Source organism: Balaenoptera acutorostrata, chromosome 1, assembly GCF_949987535.1.
Source record: "Balaenoptera acutorostrata chromosome 1, mBalAcu1.1, whole genome shotgun sequence".
Classification (NCBI taxonomy): Eukaryota; Metazoa; Chordata; class Mammalia; order Artiodactyla; family Balaenopteridae; genus Balaenoptera; species Balaenoptera acutorostrata.
Genome location: NC_080064.1, coordinates 35,058,663 through 35,073,803, shown reverse-complemented (window position 1 = coordinate 35,073,803; position 15,141 = coordinate 35,058,663). Strand labels below are relative to the sequence as shown.

Below are 15,141 nucleotides of genomic sequence, written 5' to 3'. Positions count from 1 at the left end.
TACTTCCCATTGTTAAATTCTCTGTATATGCTTTTTTCACTGGATTCAGCTCTTAATAACATTTCCCCAGATCAAAAAATAATCTCCACAAAGAGAATTAATTATATGTAAAATAATGTGCTATATACATTCTAAAGGACTCCCCCCCCAGAAGAAGCTCCAAACATATTTGGGAAGAAGTGTGTACTGTCCCAAGGTGATTTTTCAAAGGACATAACACACATCGATTGTTTAAGTTTTGATACATTCAATAAAAATCAGCTATTGTGTTAAATGGGTGATTGACTTTTTTCTTCTTCCCAAATTTTTGTGATGTGTTTATAATATTCTTATGCACAACTGATATCTTTTACAGCACGGATTTGTACATTTTAATATATTCAAACAAAATACTTCCACGGTAAAAGCTAACTTATAACTAGCTACTGTTATTAAGTAAAAGATTGTAATTTTTTCTTACCTCACTCAGACTTTTTGTAGACTGATGCACAAGTTCTTGATGTTTCTGATGTTCCCTTTGCAGAGGCTGGTGAGTTTGTTCAAATTTCTCCTAAGTAAATATTAAGAGGTGAATTAAAATTACATCAATCAGCTTCATGAATAAAAATGTCATTTAAATTTTTAAAAATAACCACGTAAAAAAAGAGGGAGCACAGTCCAATCCATTTTATGAGGCGAGACCATGCATTCTCAATGAGACAATATTGCCCCCAAGGGAGTGCAAACTGATTTCTAGGGGGGGGGAAAAATCTTACCCTTTTAAGTACAAAGTGCAGATGCCTACAGTACATAAATAGAATTACTTTATATCAGTGCCATTAAAATTTCATGGGAGAGTGATAGAAAAAATTATCTAAGAAGTGTCATTATTGGGTTTCCCTGGTGGCGTAGTGGTTAAGAATCCGCCTGCCAATGCAGGGGACACAGGTTCGAGCCCTGGTCTGGGAAGATCCCACATGCTGTGGAGCAACTAAGCCCGTGTGCCACAACTACTGAGCCTGCTCTCTAGAGCCCACAAGCCACAACTACTGAGCCTGTGTGCCTAGAGCCCATGCTTCGCAACAAGAGAAGCCACCACAATGAGAAGCCTGTGCACTGCAACAAAGAGTAGCCCCCAATCGCCGCAGCTAGAGAAAAGCCCAAGCACAGCAACGAAGACCCAATGCAGCCAAAAATAAAATAAATTAAACAAACAAACAAAACCAAAATAACTTTAAAAAGCGTCATTATGTAGGCAATAATGAAAAAAAGGTTGGCTAACACTGGGTAGCCAGACCTTGATATTAAAACCTGACAACAATAATACAAAAAGAAAAATCACAGGGCAACCTCACTCATAAACATAGATGCAAAAACTTAAACAAAAATTTATCAAACTGAATCTATAATATTTAGAAAGAATAACAAATCATGAGCAAGTTGGATTTATCCCAGGAACGCAAGATAGGTTTAACATTAGAAAAATTAATCAATGAAATTCTCACATTAACAGATGAAAGTTCTAAATTACTTCATTATCTCGATGGCTATAGAAAAACATTTTATAAACTCAACATTAATTCCTAATAAAAGCTCTTAACAAACTAGGAATAAAAGAGAACTTTCTTAACCTGACAAAGGGTATCATTAAAAAAAACCCAACCCTTAATCAAACATCATACCACTGAATACTTTTTCTCTAATATCATTAACTAGACAAGTATGTCTCCTATTCAAGATAATACTAGAGATCCTAGCCAGTATAGTAAGGTAAATAAAAGAATTAAAAGGAATCAAATTGGAAAGGAAGAAACAAAAGTATCATTATTCCCAGATAGGACTGTACAGGTAGAAAAAATTTTAAATCTTCAAATAAATTATTAAGATAAATGAGAAATTTTAGTAACATTGGTAGGTATAGTCAATATATAAAAATAATTATACTTTTAATACTAGCGATCATTAGAAAATTAAATTCTTAATAAATATAGCATTTACTATTAATAGCACCCAAAAATATGAAGTACCTAGCAATAAATATTAAAAAAATGTGCAAGATTTTGTGGGGAAAATTATAAAACTTTATTTATATACATTAAAAAATAAATGGATAGTCCATGATCACAAATGATATCAATAATTTAAGATAGTCAATTCCTCTTAAATTGATTTATAGATTCAATAAAAGTAAAAATCAAAATCCCAGAAAGCCAGGATTTCTTAAACAAGACAGAAAAACACTAACCATAAGACAAATGATTGATAAATTGAACTACATTAAATTTAAGAACTTCCATTCATTAAAAGACACTGTTAAGAATATTAAAAAGACAAACCACAAAGTGGGAAAAAAGTATTTGTGATACATATAATCAATAAAGACTTGAAACCAGAACATAGAGAATTCCTATAAATCAGTAAGAAAAAGACAACTCAGTTTTTAAATGGACAAAAGACCTGAATAAACACTAATAAAATGGGAAATCCAAATGACAGATAATCATACTAAGTTCACTAGTAATCAGGGAAATGCTAATTAAAACCAACATGAGATATCATTATGCACCCAGTAGTTTAGCAAAAATTTAAAAGTCTGACAACATCAAGTGTTGATGAGGAACAAAGGCATTCTCATACACTATTTATTGGTGCCAGTATAAATTGGTACCACTACTTAAGGAGACAGTTTGACATTATCTGGTAAAGCTGAAGATCTACCTACTCTATAACTCCCTAAATCTACTCCTAGGTATATACCCTACACAAGTGCATGCACATATATAAGAATATTCATAGCAGCATAACTGACAGATTATATTACATTCATAATAGATATAAATTGGAAACAACCCAAAACAACTTAGAATGGATAGTCTCATGCCATATATTCACACAATGGAATGATATATAGTAATGACAAGCTAATTAAAAATAAATAATACAAACAAACATAATGTTTTACGAAAAAGCAATTCCCAAAGTTGATTCCTTGTGTGTAATGTTCAAAAACAGACAAAACTAAACTACTATATATATTATTTAGGGATGCACACCTTTGTGGGGAGGAAGGGGGTTGTGATCAGAAAAGAAAGCTTCTAGGAAGTTGGCAATGTTGTATTCCTCACAGGACCAGTGGTTACATGGGTGTTTGTTCCATAACTATTTGTCAAACTGTATTTTTTAAGTTTTATCGTTTTTCTGCATATATGCTGTTATATCCCACAATAAAATGTGTTTTTTTAAATCTTTGATTATTCTTGGCATTAAATGTCATCCCTTTGTCCTCCGCCCCATGCAACAATAAAGTGGTTAAATAAATTTTGATACATCCATTCAAAAGAATATATGTTGTCAAACAGACTAAGGCAAATCTATATACACTAATACAGAAAGTGAAAACAATATGCATAATGGAACATAATTTGTATTTTAAGAGGATGAAAATTTTCTGGAAAGATAAATAAAAAATTGTCAGCGGTGGTAGTTTAGGAGTATGAAACTGAGGATTTGGGGTGAGAAAACTCATTTTTCATTCAATTTTATACTGCTTGAATCCGTTTCTACTATGTGCCTGTATTAAGTCAGAAAACCAACCAAAAAACAAATGTTAGGTAAAATGTAATTAGTGTATAGATCAGGCCTTGCAAAATTCTTCAACTTCCGTGTCACTTTATGTGGCCTCACTTTGGTTGGAATGACTCTCTCGTCTACTTTATGCACAGGTTGATTCAGTATTGGCCTATTAAAATATACCTAGGGGGACTTCCCTGGTGGCACAGTGGCTAAGAATATGCCTGCCAATGCAGGGGACACAGGTTCGAGGCCTGGTCCGGGAAGATCCCACATGCCGCGGAGCAATGAAGCCCGTGTGCCACAACTGTTGAGTCTGTGCTCTAGAGCCCACGAGCCACAACTACTGAGGCTGCGTGCCACAACTACTGAAGCCCATGCCCCTAGAGCCTGTGTTCCTTAACAAGAGAAGCCACCGCAATGAGAAGCCCGCGCACCACAATGAAGAGTAGCCCCCGCTCGCTGCAACTAGAGAAAGCCCACGTGCAGCGATGAAGACCCAACTCAGACAAAAATAATAAATTAATTAATTAATTTAAAAAAATATATATATATACACACACACACACCTAGAGAGGCAATGAAATTTTTACAAGTTACATTTCATAATAAGAACTTTGAAAAATCTTCTTTAAAAATCTTTTTAAAGGTATAACTGATATATAATAACTGCACATATTTACAGTGTACATATTTTTTTACATGTATCCATCCATGAAACCAATACCACAATCAAGATAATGAAAATATTCATCACCCTTAAAAGTTTCCTACACTTCCTTATAATTCATTCCTCCCCTAACACTGTCCCCAGGCAACCACTGATCTGTTTCTGCTACTATATATTAGTTTGCATTTTCTACTATTTTATACAAATGGAATCATAGACTATGTACTCTTTTTGGTCTGGCTTATTTCACTTTGATTATTATTTTGAAAGTTATCTGTTTTGTTGTATATTTATTCTTTTTTTTATTTAATTAATTAATTTATTTTTGGCTGTGTTGGGTCTTCGTTTCTGTGCGAGGGCTTTCTCTAGTTGTGGCAAGTGGGGGCCACTCTTCATCGCGGTGCGCGGGCCTCTCACTGTCGCGGCCTCTCTAGTTTCAGAGCACAGGCTCCAGACACGCAGGCTCAGCAGTTGTGGCTCACGGGCCTAGTTGCTCCGCGGCATGTGGGATCTTCCCAGACCAGGGCTCGAACCCGTGTCCCCTGCATTGGCAGGCAGACTCTCAACCACTGCACCACCAGGGAAGCCCTATTTATTCTTTTTTTATTACCAAGTAATAGTCCATTCTATGGATCTATACATTTACCTTTTGATGAACATTTGAGTTGATTCTAGTTTAGGGCTACTACAATTAAAGTTGCTGTAACATGTATGTCTTTTTTTTTTTTAATGTTTATTCAGGTCCTATGCCATTTTTTAAAAATTTTTTATTTATTTATTTATTTATTTATTTATTTATTTATGGCTGTGTTGGGTCTTCGTTTCTGTGCGAGGGCTTTCTCTAGTTGCGGCAAGTGGGGGCCACTCTTCATCGCAGTGCGCAGACCTCTCACTATCGTGGCCTCTCTTGTTGCGGAGCACAGGCTCCAGACGCGCAGGCTCAGTAATTGTGGCTCACGGGCCTAATTGCTCCACGGCATGTGGGATCTTCCCAGACCAGGGCTCGAACCCGTGTCCCCTGCATTGGCAGGCAGATTCTCAACCACTGTGCCACCAGGGAAGCCCCACATGTATGTCTTTATGTGGGCACATTCTTTCATTTCTCTTGGGTATATTCCTAGGAGTGGAATGGCAGGGTTATGTGATAAGTATATGTTTGACTTTTTTTTTTTTTTTAATCTATTTATTCATTTATTTATGCTGTGTTGGGTCTTCGTTTCTGTGCGAGGGCTTTCTCTAGTTGAGGCGAGCGGGGGCCACTCTTCATCGCGGTGCGAGAGACTCCCACCATCGTGGCCTCTGTTGCTGTGGAGAACAGGCTCCAGACGCGCAGGCTCAGCAGTCGTGGCTCACGGGCCCAGTCGCTCCGCGGCATGTGGGATCCTCCCAGACCAGGGCTCGAACCTGTGTCCCCTGCATTGGCAGGCAGACTCTCAACCACTGCGCCACCAGGGAAGCCCTATGTTTGACTTTTTAAGGCAATGCTAAACTAGTTTCCAAAAGTGGCTGTATCATTTTATATTCCCATCAGTAGGATAAGGGAATTATAGTTGCTCCACATTGTCACCAACACTCGATATTGTTAGTCTTAAATTTTAGCCATTCATTGATACATTGTTACCTCATAATAAATTACTTCATTGTAATTTCTGTGTTTTCCTAATAATAAATGAAGTTAAACATCTTTTCATGTGTTTATTTACGATTTGTATATCTTCTTCAGTGCAGTTACTTTTTTTTTTTAATTTATTAATTTATTAATTTATATTTATTTTTGGCTGTGTTGGGTCTTCGTTTCTGTGCGAGAGCTTTCTCCAGTTGCGGCGAGCGGGGGCCACTCTTCATCGCGGTGCGTGGGCCTCTCACTGCCACAGCCCCTCCCGTTGTGGAGCACAGGCTCCAGACGCACAGGCTCAGTAGTTGTGGCTCACGGGCTTAGTTGCTCCGCAGCATGTGGGATCCTCCCAGACCAGGGCTCGAACCCGTGTCCCCTGCATTGGCAGGCAGACTCTTAACCACTGCGCCACCAGGGAAGCCCGTGCAGTCACTTTTTAAGTCTTTTGACCAGTTTTTAGTTGGATTGTATGTGTTATTATTATTGAGTTATAAGATTTATTTATATATTTAGATACAAAGCTTTTGTTGGATATATTTTTTAAAAGATTATCTCCCAGTCTGTGGCTTGCTCTTTTATTTTTGTCTTTTGAAGAGCAACTGTTCTGAATTTTTATGAAGTCCAATTTTTTTTCTTTTATACTCTGTGCTTTTCCTGTCTTATAAAAATCTTGCCAAACCCAAGGTCACTAAGATTTTCTTCTGTAAATTTTATCTCCTACATGATCAATGAACCATTTTGAGTTAATTTTTGTATATGATATAGGATAAATGTATTGTAAGGCCTAAAATTTCATGTGTTACCTTGACGCCCTTGTAACTCACAGTGCACCAAAAGCCTAAGCATGAATTCCCCTGCTTTTGCCAGATATGCCCCCATCCAACGGGAAACATTCCCCACCCAGCTAGTGCCCTTATCAGCCAGAACAGCTATATTTTATCCAGTCCTCAGCCTAATGGCTGCCATTTCACTGGCAACCCATGGAATTTTTTAAACAAGCCAGTCATATCCTCCCATGGGAACTAGGGGGCACCTCATCCTATTGGTACTACAAAGTCTGTCTCCCATGGCCCCTATGAGTTCACTCCATTCCTGAGTACAACCCCTGTGGCCCTGCATGACAGGCAGTGTCCTCCCTGGGCTGTGAGTGTATCTGACTAATAAACTATCAATCACATCTCTGTTCAACGTTGGGTGTCATGTATTTGGCTATCTCATAGTATTTATTTTAGGGTAGGGACTCCCTCCTTTACCAGTGGGGAAGGGAACCTCAATAGGGTTGAGGGTTTTGTTTTTGTTTTTTGTTTTTTTGCATATGTCTATCCAATTGTGCCAGTATTGTTTGTTGAAAAGTATATCTTTTCCCCATTAAATTACCTTGGCACCTGTGCTGAAAATCAATTTACCATGTAGGTGTGGGTCTATTTCTAGACTCTTTATTCTGTTCCATTGATCTATATATCTGCCTTTATACCAATACTGCACTTTCTTGATTACTGCAGTTTTGTGGTAAGTCTTGAAAGCAGGAAGTGTGTATCTTCCAACTAGTTCTTCTTTTTCAAAGTTGTTTTGGCTATTCTAGTTCCTTTGTATTTCCTTATCAATTTTTGAATCGGCTTGTCAATTTCTACAAAAAAGTGACTCTATTGATTACTTTATGCTCAGGTAAATTACAACATTAGCTTAAACAAAATATAACTGGGAATGTGACAGAAATTTTATGAATTACATTTTATAATAACAAAAACCCTTTGTAGTATCTGTTTTAATTCTTTCTGTCCATTAGTGGTAAAACTATGACTTAGTAGTGACTGGGTAGATAGCCTTAGGGTCAACCCAGACTTCACCTCCACAGTGTCCAATTTGTTTTATAGATCCCATCTCCTTCATAACTCCTTCTTCCCTTCTGTATTACACTCTGAGCCTTGTTTTTGGTTCTCATTCTTTAATTAATTATTAGTTAACATCCCCTGAAATTCCGGCTTCCAATCTGGTCCCTATCCAATCCACCCCTCTACTGTGACCAGAGTGATTTTTCTAAAACACAAATCAGATCATGTTACTCTCCTCTTAAAATCATTTAGTGACTCTCCAGACCATCTATAACAGTTAGTCATTTGTACATTCAAAATATTTTTATGCCTCCAGTATGTTCCAGGAACACTGCTGGGTGCTGATTCCAAACTCTAGCTTAGCATATGAGTCTCACCATGAAGTGGTTTCTGAAAATATCTCCAGGCACATTTCTCAGCATTGACTCACATGAACCAGTATGTATTATACATTGTTTCCTCTGCCAGAAATGCCTTTCGCATCTTCTTCATCCAGCTTTCAAAATGGTACTCAACATTACCTCTGCTGGAAGCCTTTTCTACCCATCCTGACTCAGCCCCTCCCCTGAGTTTTCACTTTATCACAGAACTTTCCACACTGAATTATAACCACTGGTTTATTTCTTTCCTTCATTAGCTTGTAAGTTCCTTGCAAGTCCAAATCATTTCTAATTTGACTTTGTTCCTACATCCACTAGCACAAAGCCTGGCACATGGTAAGTTCTCAATAAATAATAACAATAATGCTAATTAACATGTGAGGTACTATTCTAGAGCTTTACGTATATTATTTCATTTTCATGATCACCTTGTGGAGTAGTTCAGTTGCTCCCAGATTTTATAGATGAGGAAATTGAGGCTCACAAAAGTTAAGCAACTTGTTCAAGGACATACTGCTAACAAGTGACAGAGGAGGTCCATTTAAACCCAAAGCCTATATTCTTAAGCACTATCAAAACTGGTTTCCTGATAGTTTAATGTATGAATGGTTAAATGAACAAATGCATTTTCCAACTAGCTGGCCTCTTATTCAATTACCCAGTTAATTTTGAATACCTGGGGAAATTCTTTCTGTAGGTTACTGCTCAGACATCTTTGTGATTCTGGTTTGGGATCCCCTCGTTCCAGTTTCCTCAAGAGTGTACTTCTTTCCATGAGTAAGTGTGCAATCTGTTCACTAGGGCTGCTCAGAGCTATTTCAGACAAGCCTTCTTCATACAACATTTCGACCTCCTTTATTTGCACTTCTGTTAGGAAGAAACACCAGAAACAAAATTGTTAAAAGAAATGCAGGCAAATAACTAAAAAGTAGTGGGAAAAGGTTCTCAAAAGCAGTAGATATTCTTACTACTTGCAGAAGTTTAACATTTGTTCTTGCATAACTTTAAAGTGTATTGTTGTTTTAGTGAGTGCTTACTATGTGGCAGGTATTGTACTAAGCATTTGAGATAAATCTATCTTATTTAATCCTTACAACAACCCAGTGAGATACGAACCATGATTTTCCCTTTTAAGAAATGAGGGCTCAGGCACCAAGAAACCAAGAAACTTGTCCACAGTCACTCAACTAATCCTGCCAAAATTCTCGATGATTTCAATATTCAGGTAGATGATTATTCCAGTCCCCTGGCTTTTCAGTTCCTTTACCAGCTAACTTCCAAAGATCTAGTCCTCTACCCCACCTCAGCCACCTACTCCACAGTAACTCCCTAGACCTGGTCATTAGCCTCTATAGTTTCTGTAACCTCTCCCTAGCTTCAGTTTCAAACATCTTATCCTCCAATCATCCCTTCTTATGTACTAGCAGCTCAATTTCAATAATTTTTGACCATACTGGAAACTCTATCATCCATTGACTTGAAACACTTTTCAGTGTTCCTTATCCCATTCCTGTTCTCACTTTCTTAGCCAGCTTAGATTCTATAGTCCATCATTACAATCCCTCCCTTGAAAACATTCACAACTCTCTTGCCCCTCTTTCCTTCCATTATACTTGGTGACAAAACTCCAACCTGTTTAAATCCAGCTCTTCACCAGCACTCTCCGGAAGCTGGATGTGGCTACAGAAAACTGCACAGGCAGCGCGGACTGGTTTCATTTCAAACTCACGACTACTAACCTCAAGTGAGCCCTGACTGCTGCCCAGCAATCCTCCTACATTCCCCTGCTCGTTTCATCCCTCTCCCTCATCATATCTCTAATACCTCCTTCCCCATCCTCACTCTCAGCTGAATACCCTACTTCTTATTTCACCGAGAAAAGAGAAGCACTCTGAAGAGAGCTTCCACAAGCTCCCCTACCAAATCTGCCAGCTCCCCCGTACTCTTCCCTCCTGTGAGATGTCACAAACTACTCTTGGTTCCTAAGGCCAGCACCATCCCTGCCCCCCCCCCCCTTGTGCACTGGATCCCATTCCCTCTCCTCTCAAAGATAAAACTCCTGCAGTTGACTCTTATCTCTATTGCCTCATGGAGCTTTCTTCCCAACTAATCATCTTAGAGACATGGTATAACATCTTCCATTAAAAACAACAGTGATGAAAACAACAAAAGTTTTCCTTCAAATTCATAACGCCCTCCAGCTCCTCCACCATTTGTTCATTCCTCTTTGCAGCACAACTTCAAGAAAGGATCAAAAAGAAAGGATCAAAAATAGCCATGTCCCCTCCCCTTCTCCTACCATTCTTTCCTGAATTCACTCCAGTGGCTTTCATATCCACCACTCCACAGAAACAGCTCTCCTCAAAGTCACAATGACCCCCATGTGACCAAATCCAATGGTCAATTACCTGTCCTCACTCCACATAGCCTATCAATGGTATTTGACCCAATTGTTCCCTTCCTTTTCTTAAAACACTTTCATCATTTCTCTTCTGGGACACCACACTCTGCTAGGTTTCCTCCTACCTTTCATGCCACTCCTTCTCAGACTCCTTTGCTGATTTCTTACCTTTCCAACCTCTAAACACTGGAATGACCTAGGGCCCAGCTCTGAATCTTCTTCTTTTCACTCCCTAGGTTATCTCCTACAGTCCTAAGGCTTTAAGTATTTGCTATATGCTGATGACGCCCAAATTTACATCTCTAGTTCACAATGCATTCCAAACATATACAAAATTGCCTACTTGACCTTTCCACTTGGATGTCTAATATTCACATCCAATGTAGATGTCCAAAAGCAAACTCTTTACTGTCTTCCCCAAATAGGACCTCCCATGGTATCCCCCATCTGAGTAGTTAGGAACTCCAATATTTCAACTGCTCAGGCCAAAAAGCTTTGGGTCACCAGGGATTTCTCTCCTTTTCTCCCACCCAACATGAAATCCATTATCAAATTATGTTAGCTCCACCTTCAAAAGACACCCTTTAATTATAGAACCATTTCTGATGTGATTGAGGTATGTTTTCCTAAAACAAACAAGCAAACTTGTATTTCGCAAAACGGCTCACTAAAAATAATAGAGCTTATGGAAAAAAGGTTGGCATAGAGCGCTCAAAACCTTTGTCATTGTGTAGCTAGAGCGCTATAAAAAACACTGAAAATCCTAATATTATACTGGTAGATTTAAACAGATGTGTCAAATTCCTAAAAAATAAAGGAATACTATAGCAAATATAGGACTGTTTTCTTTTAAAAAATTAGGTTTACTGTAAAGGTGAGCTAACGAAGGAGCTGAGTCTGCAGAATTGGAAACAAAAGCAAAATGCAAAAGATTAGTAATATCTTTGCAATAAGCACTTCCAAGACAAAACATGTGGCAAAACAGCCCAGAAGAGGAATATGGGATGAACGGGCTTTATGTATAAACTCCAAGCCTTGCTGGTGGGCCCAAATCATTAACATGCTGGGGAAAATTAAATGTGAACTTCCACATTATAGTGACATCACTCCCCTACTTTCCAATCCTTCATGAGCTAATTTATGTTAGGAGCAGGGCATAGAGTAGCTTCTGCTTCCTACAGTATGGCAGATTAGAGCCCTGAACAACTCTGCTGCCGAGAATAACTAAAAATGTCAGAAGAAATTTTTAAAACTCTTAAAATGCAACCACCATATGAACAAAACTAGAATGCAAGCTTTTAAACCAGCAGAAGAAAACTCAATTATCCAATGGATAACAAAAAAGGGGAAAAAAATGAAACCCGAGTGTAGTACATATGAATTATGTCCTGTGATTAGCTCAATTTTCTCTGCACCTGAGATTCAAAATACAGAAAAACCTTCCATCAACAGACCATTATGAAAGGAAGTTCTAAAATGAAAAAAGGAAAATGATCCCAAATGGGATATCCGAGATGCAAGGAAAAATGCTGAGCAAAGAAAATCATAAATGTGTGGCAAACGTAAATAATCATTGACCATATATCATAATAATATCTAATTTATGGAGTTAAACAAATACAGTATTCTAAAGGGGTCCTATCTCTATCTTCCCTTGTAGCTTTGGAGCACTTAATAAACATTTCCTGAGCCCTTAACACACTAGGTACTTTATGAGGCCGGTGCTGTTGAAAACACGGAAACCAGGAAGACTAGAATGAGATCTCTGCCCCAGAAGAGCTGACACAGGTAGTTAGGACATAGTGTGGTAAGTGCTGTAATCGACATTAAAGAAAATCACCACTCTGTACTCTCTCACACACATTTGAGAATATTTCAGAATGCATACCTTAAAAAGACAGGCAGAAAATACACCTAAAACATTACAAGTAATTTTCTTTCTTTTTTTTTTATAAATGTATTTATTTATTTACTTTTGGCTGTGTTGGGTCTTCGTTGCTGCGCGCGGGCTTTCTCTCGTTGCCGAGAGCGGGGACTATTCTTCGTTGTGGTGCACGGGCTTCTCATTGTGGTGGCTTCTCTTGTTGCAGAGCACGGACTCTAGGCACGTGAGCTTCAGTAATTGTGGCTCGCGGGCTCTAGAGCGCAGACTCAGTAGCTGTGGCGCACGGGCTTAGTTGCTCCGCGGCATGTGGGACCTTCCTGGACCAGAGCTCGAACCCGTGTCCCCTGCATTGGCAGGCGGATTCTTAACCACTGCGCTACCAGGGACGCCCTACAAGTACTTTTCTTGAGGTGGAGGATATGTAGTAATTTTTTTTCCTTCCTTCTACTTTTACACATTTCCCAAGTTTTCTGTAATTGTCTCATGCTAATTATTAGAATTAGGGAAAAAATTAAAATTTACATGTTTACAAAAGGAAAAATTACCCGGTTTGAGTTGGAGCTCTTTAAACTCATGTCTAGGCTGCTTGCTTTCCTTTTCGTAACCATGAGAAAATGCTTCATTTTCCTCTGGTAAGTTACAGACACGGTTTGCATAATTTTCCACCTAAGAAGAAAATAATACATTTTCTTATAAGTCTATGAAGTGAAAGAACCATTAAGAGATCACCATACTATCAATGTTTATAATCTAAAAAATAAACAGAAAATTCAACTTTGCTTAAGTGTGGGTCTCTCTCCCTAAACTTCCTTCCAGCTGCCATATGTTATCAGACACTGTTTCCCATAGATAGGATGACACATCACCACAAATTTCTGGGACAGTCACAATCTCTGATATTTTTTTCCATTAACAAATCAGGTTTCAAATCAAGTCTCTTTATCTATGGTTTAGGAAATATGGTCATGATACTCAGGAACAGAGAAGTATCTACACAGTATTTTATATCTTAAGCAAAACTCATGATTAAGATGTCTTAAATGCTAATAGGAGCTTGTATTAAAATAAACTTGGGTATTCTTTAAAAATAGTTTCTGATTAATATGACAGCTTCACAAAAGGCACTTTTATGTGGCTAATAATAATAGATTGAAAGCTAACTATATGCTCCAGGTACTATGTTAAGGACATCAAATATTGAGTTTTCACCACAACCCTATGACACTGTTATCTCCCACTTCGTAGGTGAGGGCGGCTGAGAGAGGCTGACGGACTTGCGTTGTCAAGCAAAGCAGAAAGGGAGGAGCCGGACTTCACACTGAGGTGGGCCAGAGCCAGAGCCTGAGCTCTTACTATGCCAAATTACTTAGAAGGAGACTACCAAAATAACTGCATTTTGCTGAATTGTGTTGAAGCCTTTTTCGGACAACTGCTCAGAATATGAACAAAAAGCTGAAGGATATAGTAGAAGGAACACAGAACCGCAGTCCAACTTTATCACTCCCTGGTATGCTTCAGTTTCCTCCTCTTTAAAATGGCAGGAACAATACTACCTATTTCTAATAATAACAGCTATAATTTATTGAATACTTGCTGGGTGCCAAGTACATATGTGAAATGTTTTATACACGTTAATATGTGTAAACCTCACAAATCCTTTTGAAGGAGCTATTATCTTCTCAACTTACGGAAGAGGAATTTCAATCTTAAAGAAGCTGAGTAACTTGCCCAAGGTTACACAGAGAGTCAGTGCCAAAGGCAATTTTTCACCCCCAACTGCCTAATGTTAAAGTTCACGGTCTAGTATGCTATCCTGCTTTTGTTCTAAAGGAGCTGTACTCTTCTTTAAGAGTTTGGAAATCAAACTGCCCTCTAAGAGTTAATTTTAAAAATCAACAAGTTAGCTGAGCTGAGCTGTCAAAACACAACAGCGATCTGCAAGCAACCTGAGAAAATTTTATCAACTCATTTAAAGTAAGTAGCTTATATGTAAGAAAGTAGGTTGATCAGTACTGGACACATCAAAAAGAGTGATTAAAGAGTCAAAAGGTGCCATTATCTGCTCATCTAAGGGCTAGGTACCCTGGTTCTAGGATATAACAGGTCCAGAAATAAGGGCAGGTATGGATAGCTTTACGGTGTAAATCTGGCTGTCTTAGCTAGTGCTCTAAAAAATTAGAATCATTTGTTCAGCAAGTAGACATTTGATTAAAATTTGGCTTCCTATGTAGTGTGCCTGCAGGGAAAAAAGGCATCAGTCACAGGATATATGTGTCTGGTTCCTTTGGCAGTTATATTTCTTACTGTCAACTAAAAAGCTGGTATCTATTTTTCTACAAACTTCTCTGTGAGTTTGGTCAATACAAGGTCACCTTTGAGAAGCAGATCCACTCACAGTACACCGACTAATCAGGTTTCTAAGCCTACTAGCAGGAGAGTCAGCTAGAGGGTTGGTTACTCAGACAAGGATGAATTTACCAAGATAATGAAAGCACCTTGAGCAGACCTATTTGGATATTCAACTAGTCATCTCTGGGCAATGTCCTGTACATGTACTCTATTGGAAACCAATACAGCTTGTTGACATATTTCATTAAAAAAAAAGTGTACATGTGGGTGCTTTGCAAATTACACAGTGATATTCAAATGTTGGTTTTTAATATGTTAATATAATGAACGACAATGAACAAAACCACAGCCATCTTTTTTTCTCTTCTTTTTGGCTGCGCTGCGCAGCATGCGGAACTTCCCTGACCAGGGATTGAACCCATGACCCCTGCACTGGAAACATGGGGTCTTAACCACTGGA

General features: G+C 38.3%; 1 protein-coding gene across 4 annotated transcripts in view; it reads right to left on the bottom strand.

The window, feature by feature from the left end:
- Positions 1-15,141, bottom strand: part of CCDC30 (coiled-coil domain containing 30) — a 160,552-nt gene that overhangs the window by 136,777 nt on the left and 8,634 nt on the right. For all 4 annotated transcript variants that reach the window (XM_057531494.1, XM_057531500.1, XM_057531511.1 and 1 more), the window contains exons 4-6: positions 12,878-12,998; positions 8,723-8,913; positions 461-550 (exon numbers count right to left, since the gene is read on the bottom strand). In XM_057531494.1, coding sequence (XP_057387477.1) covers positions 461-550; positions 8,723-8,913; positions 12,878-12,998 — 402 coding nt within the window. The remainder of the gene's footprint in view (positions 1-460; positions 551-8,722; positions 8,914-12,877; positions 12,999-15,141) is intronic.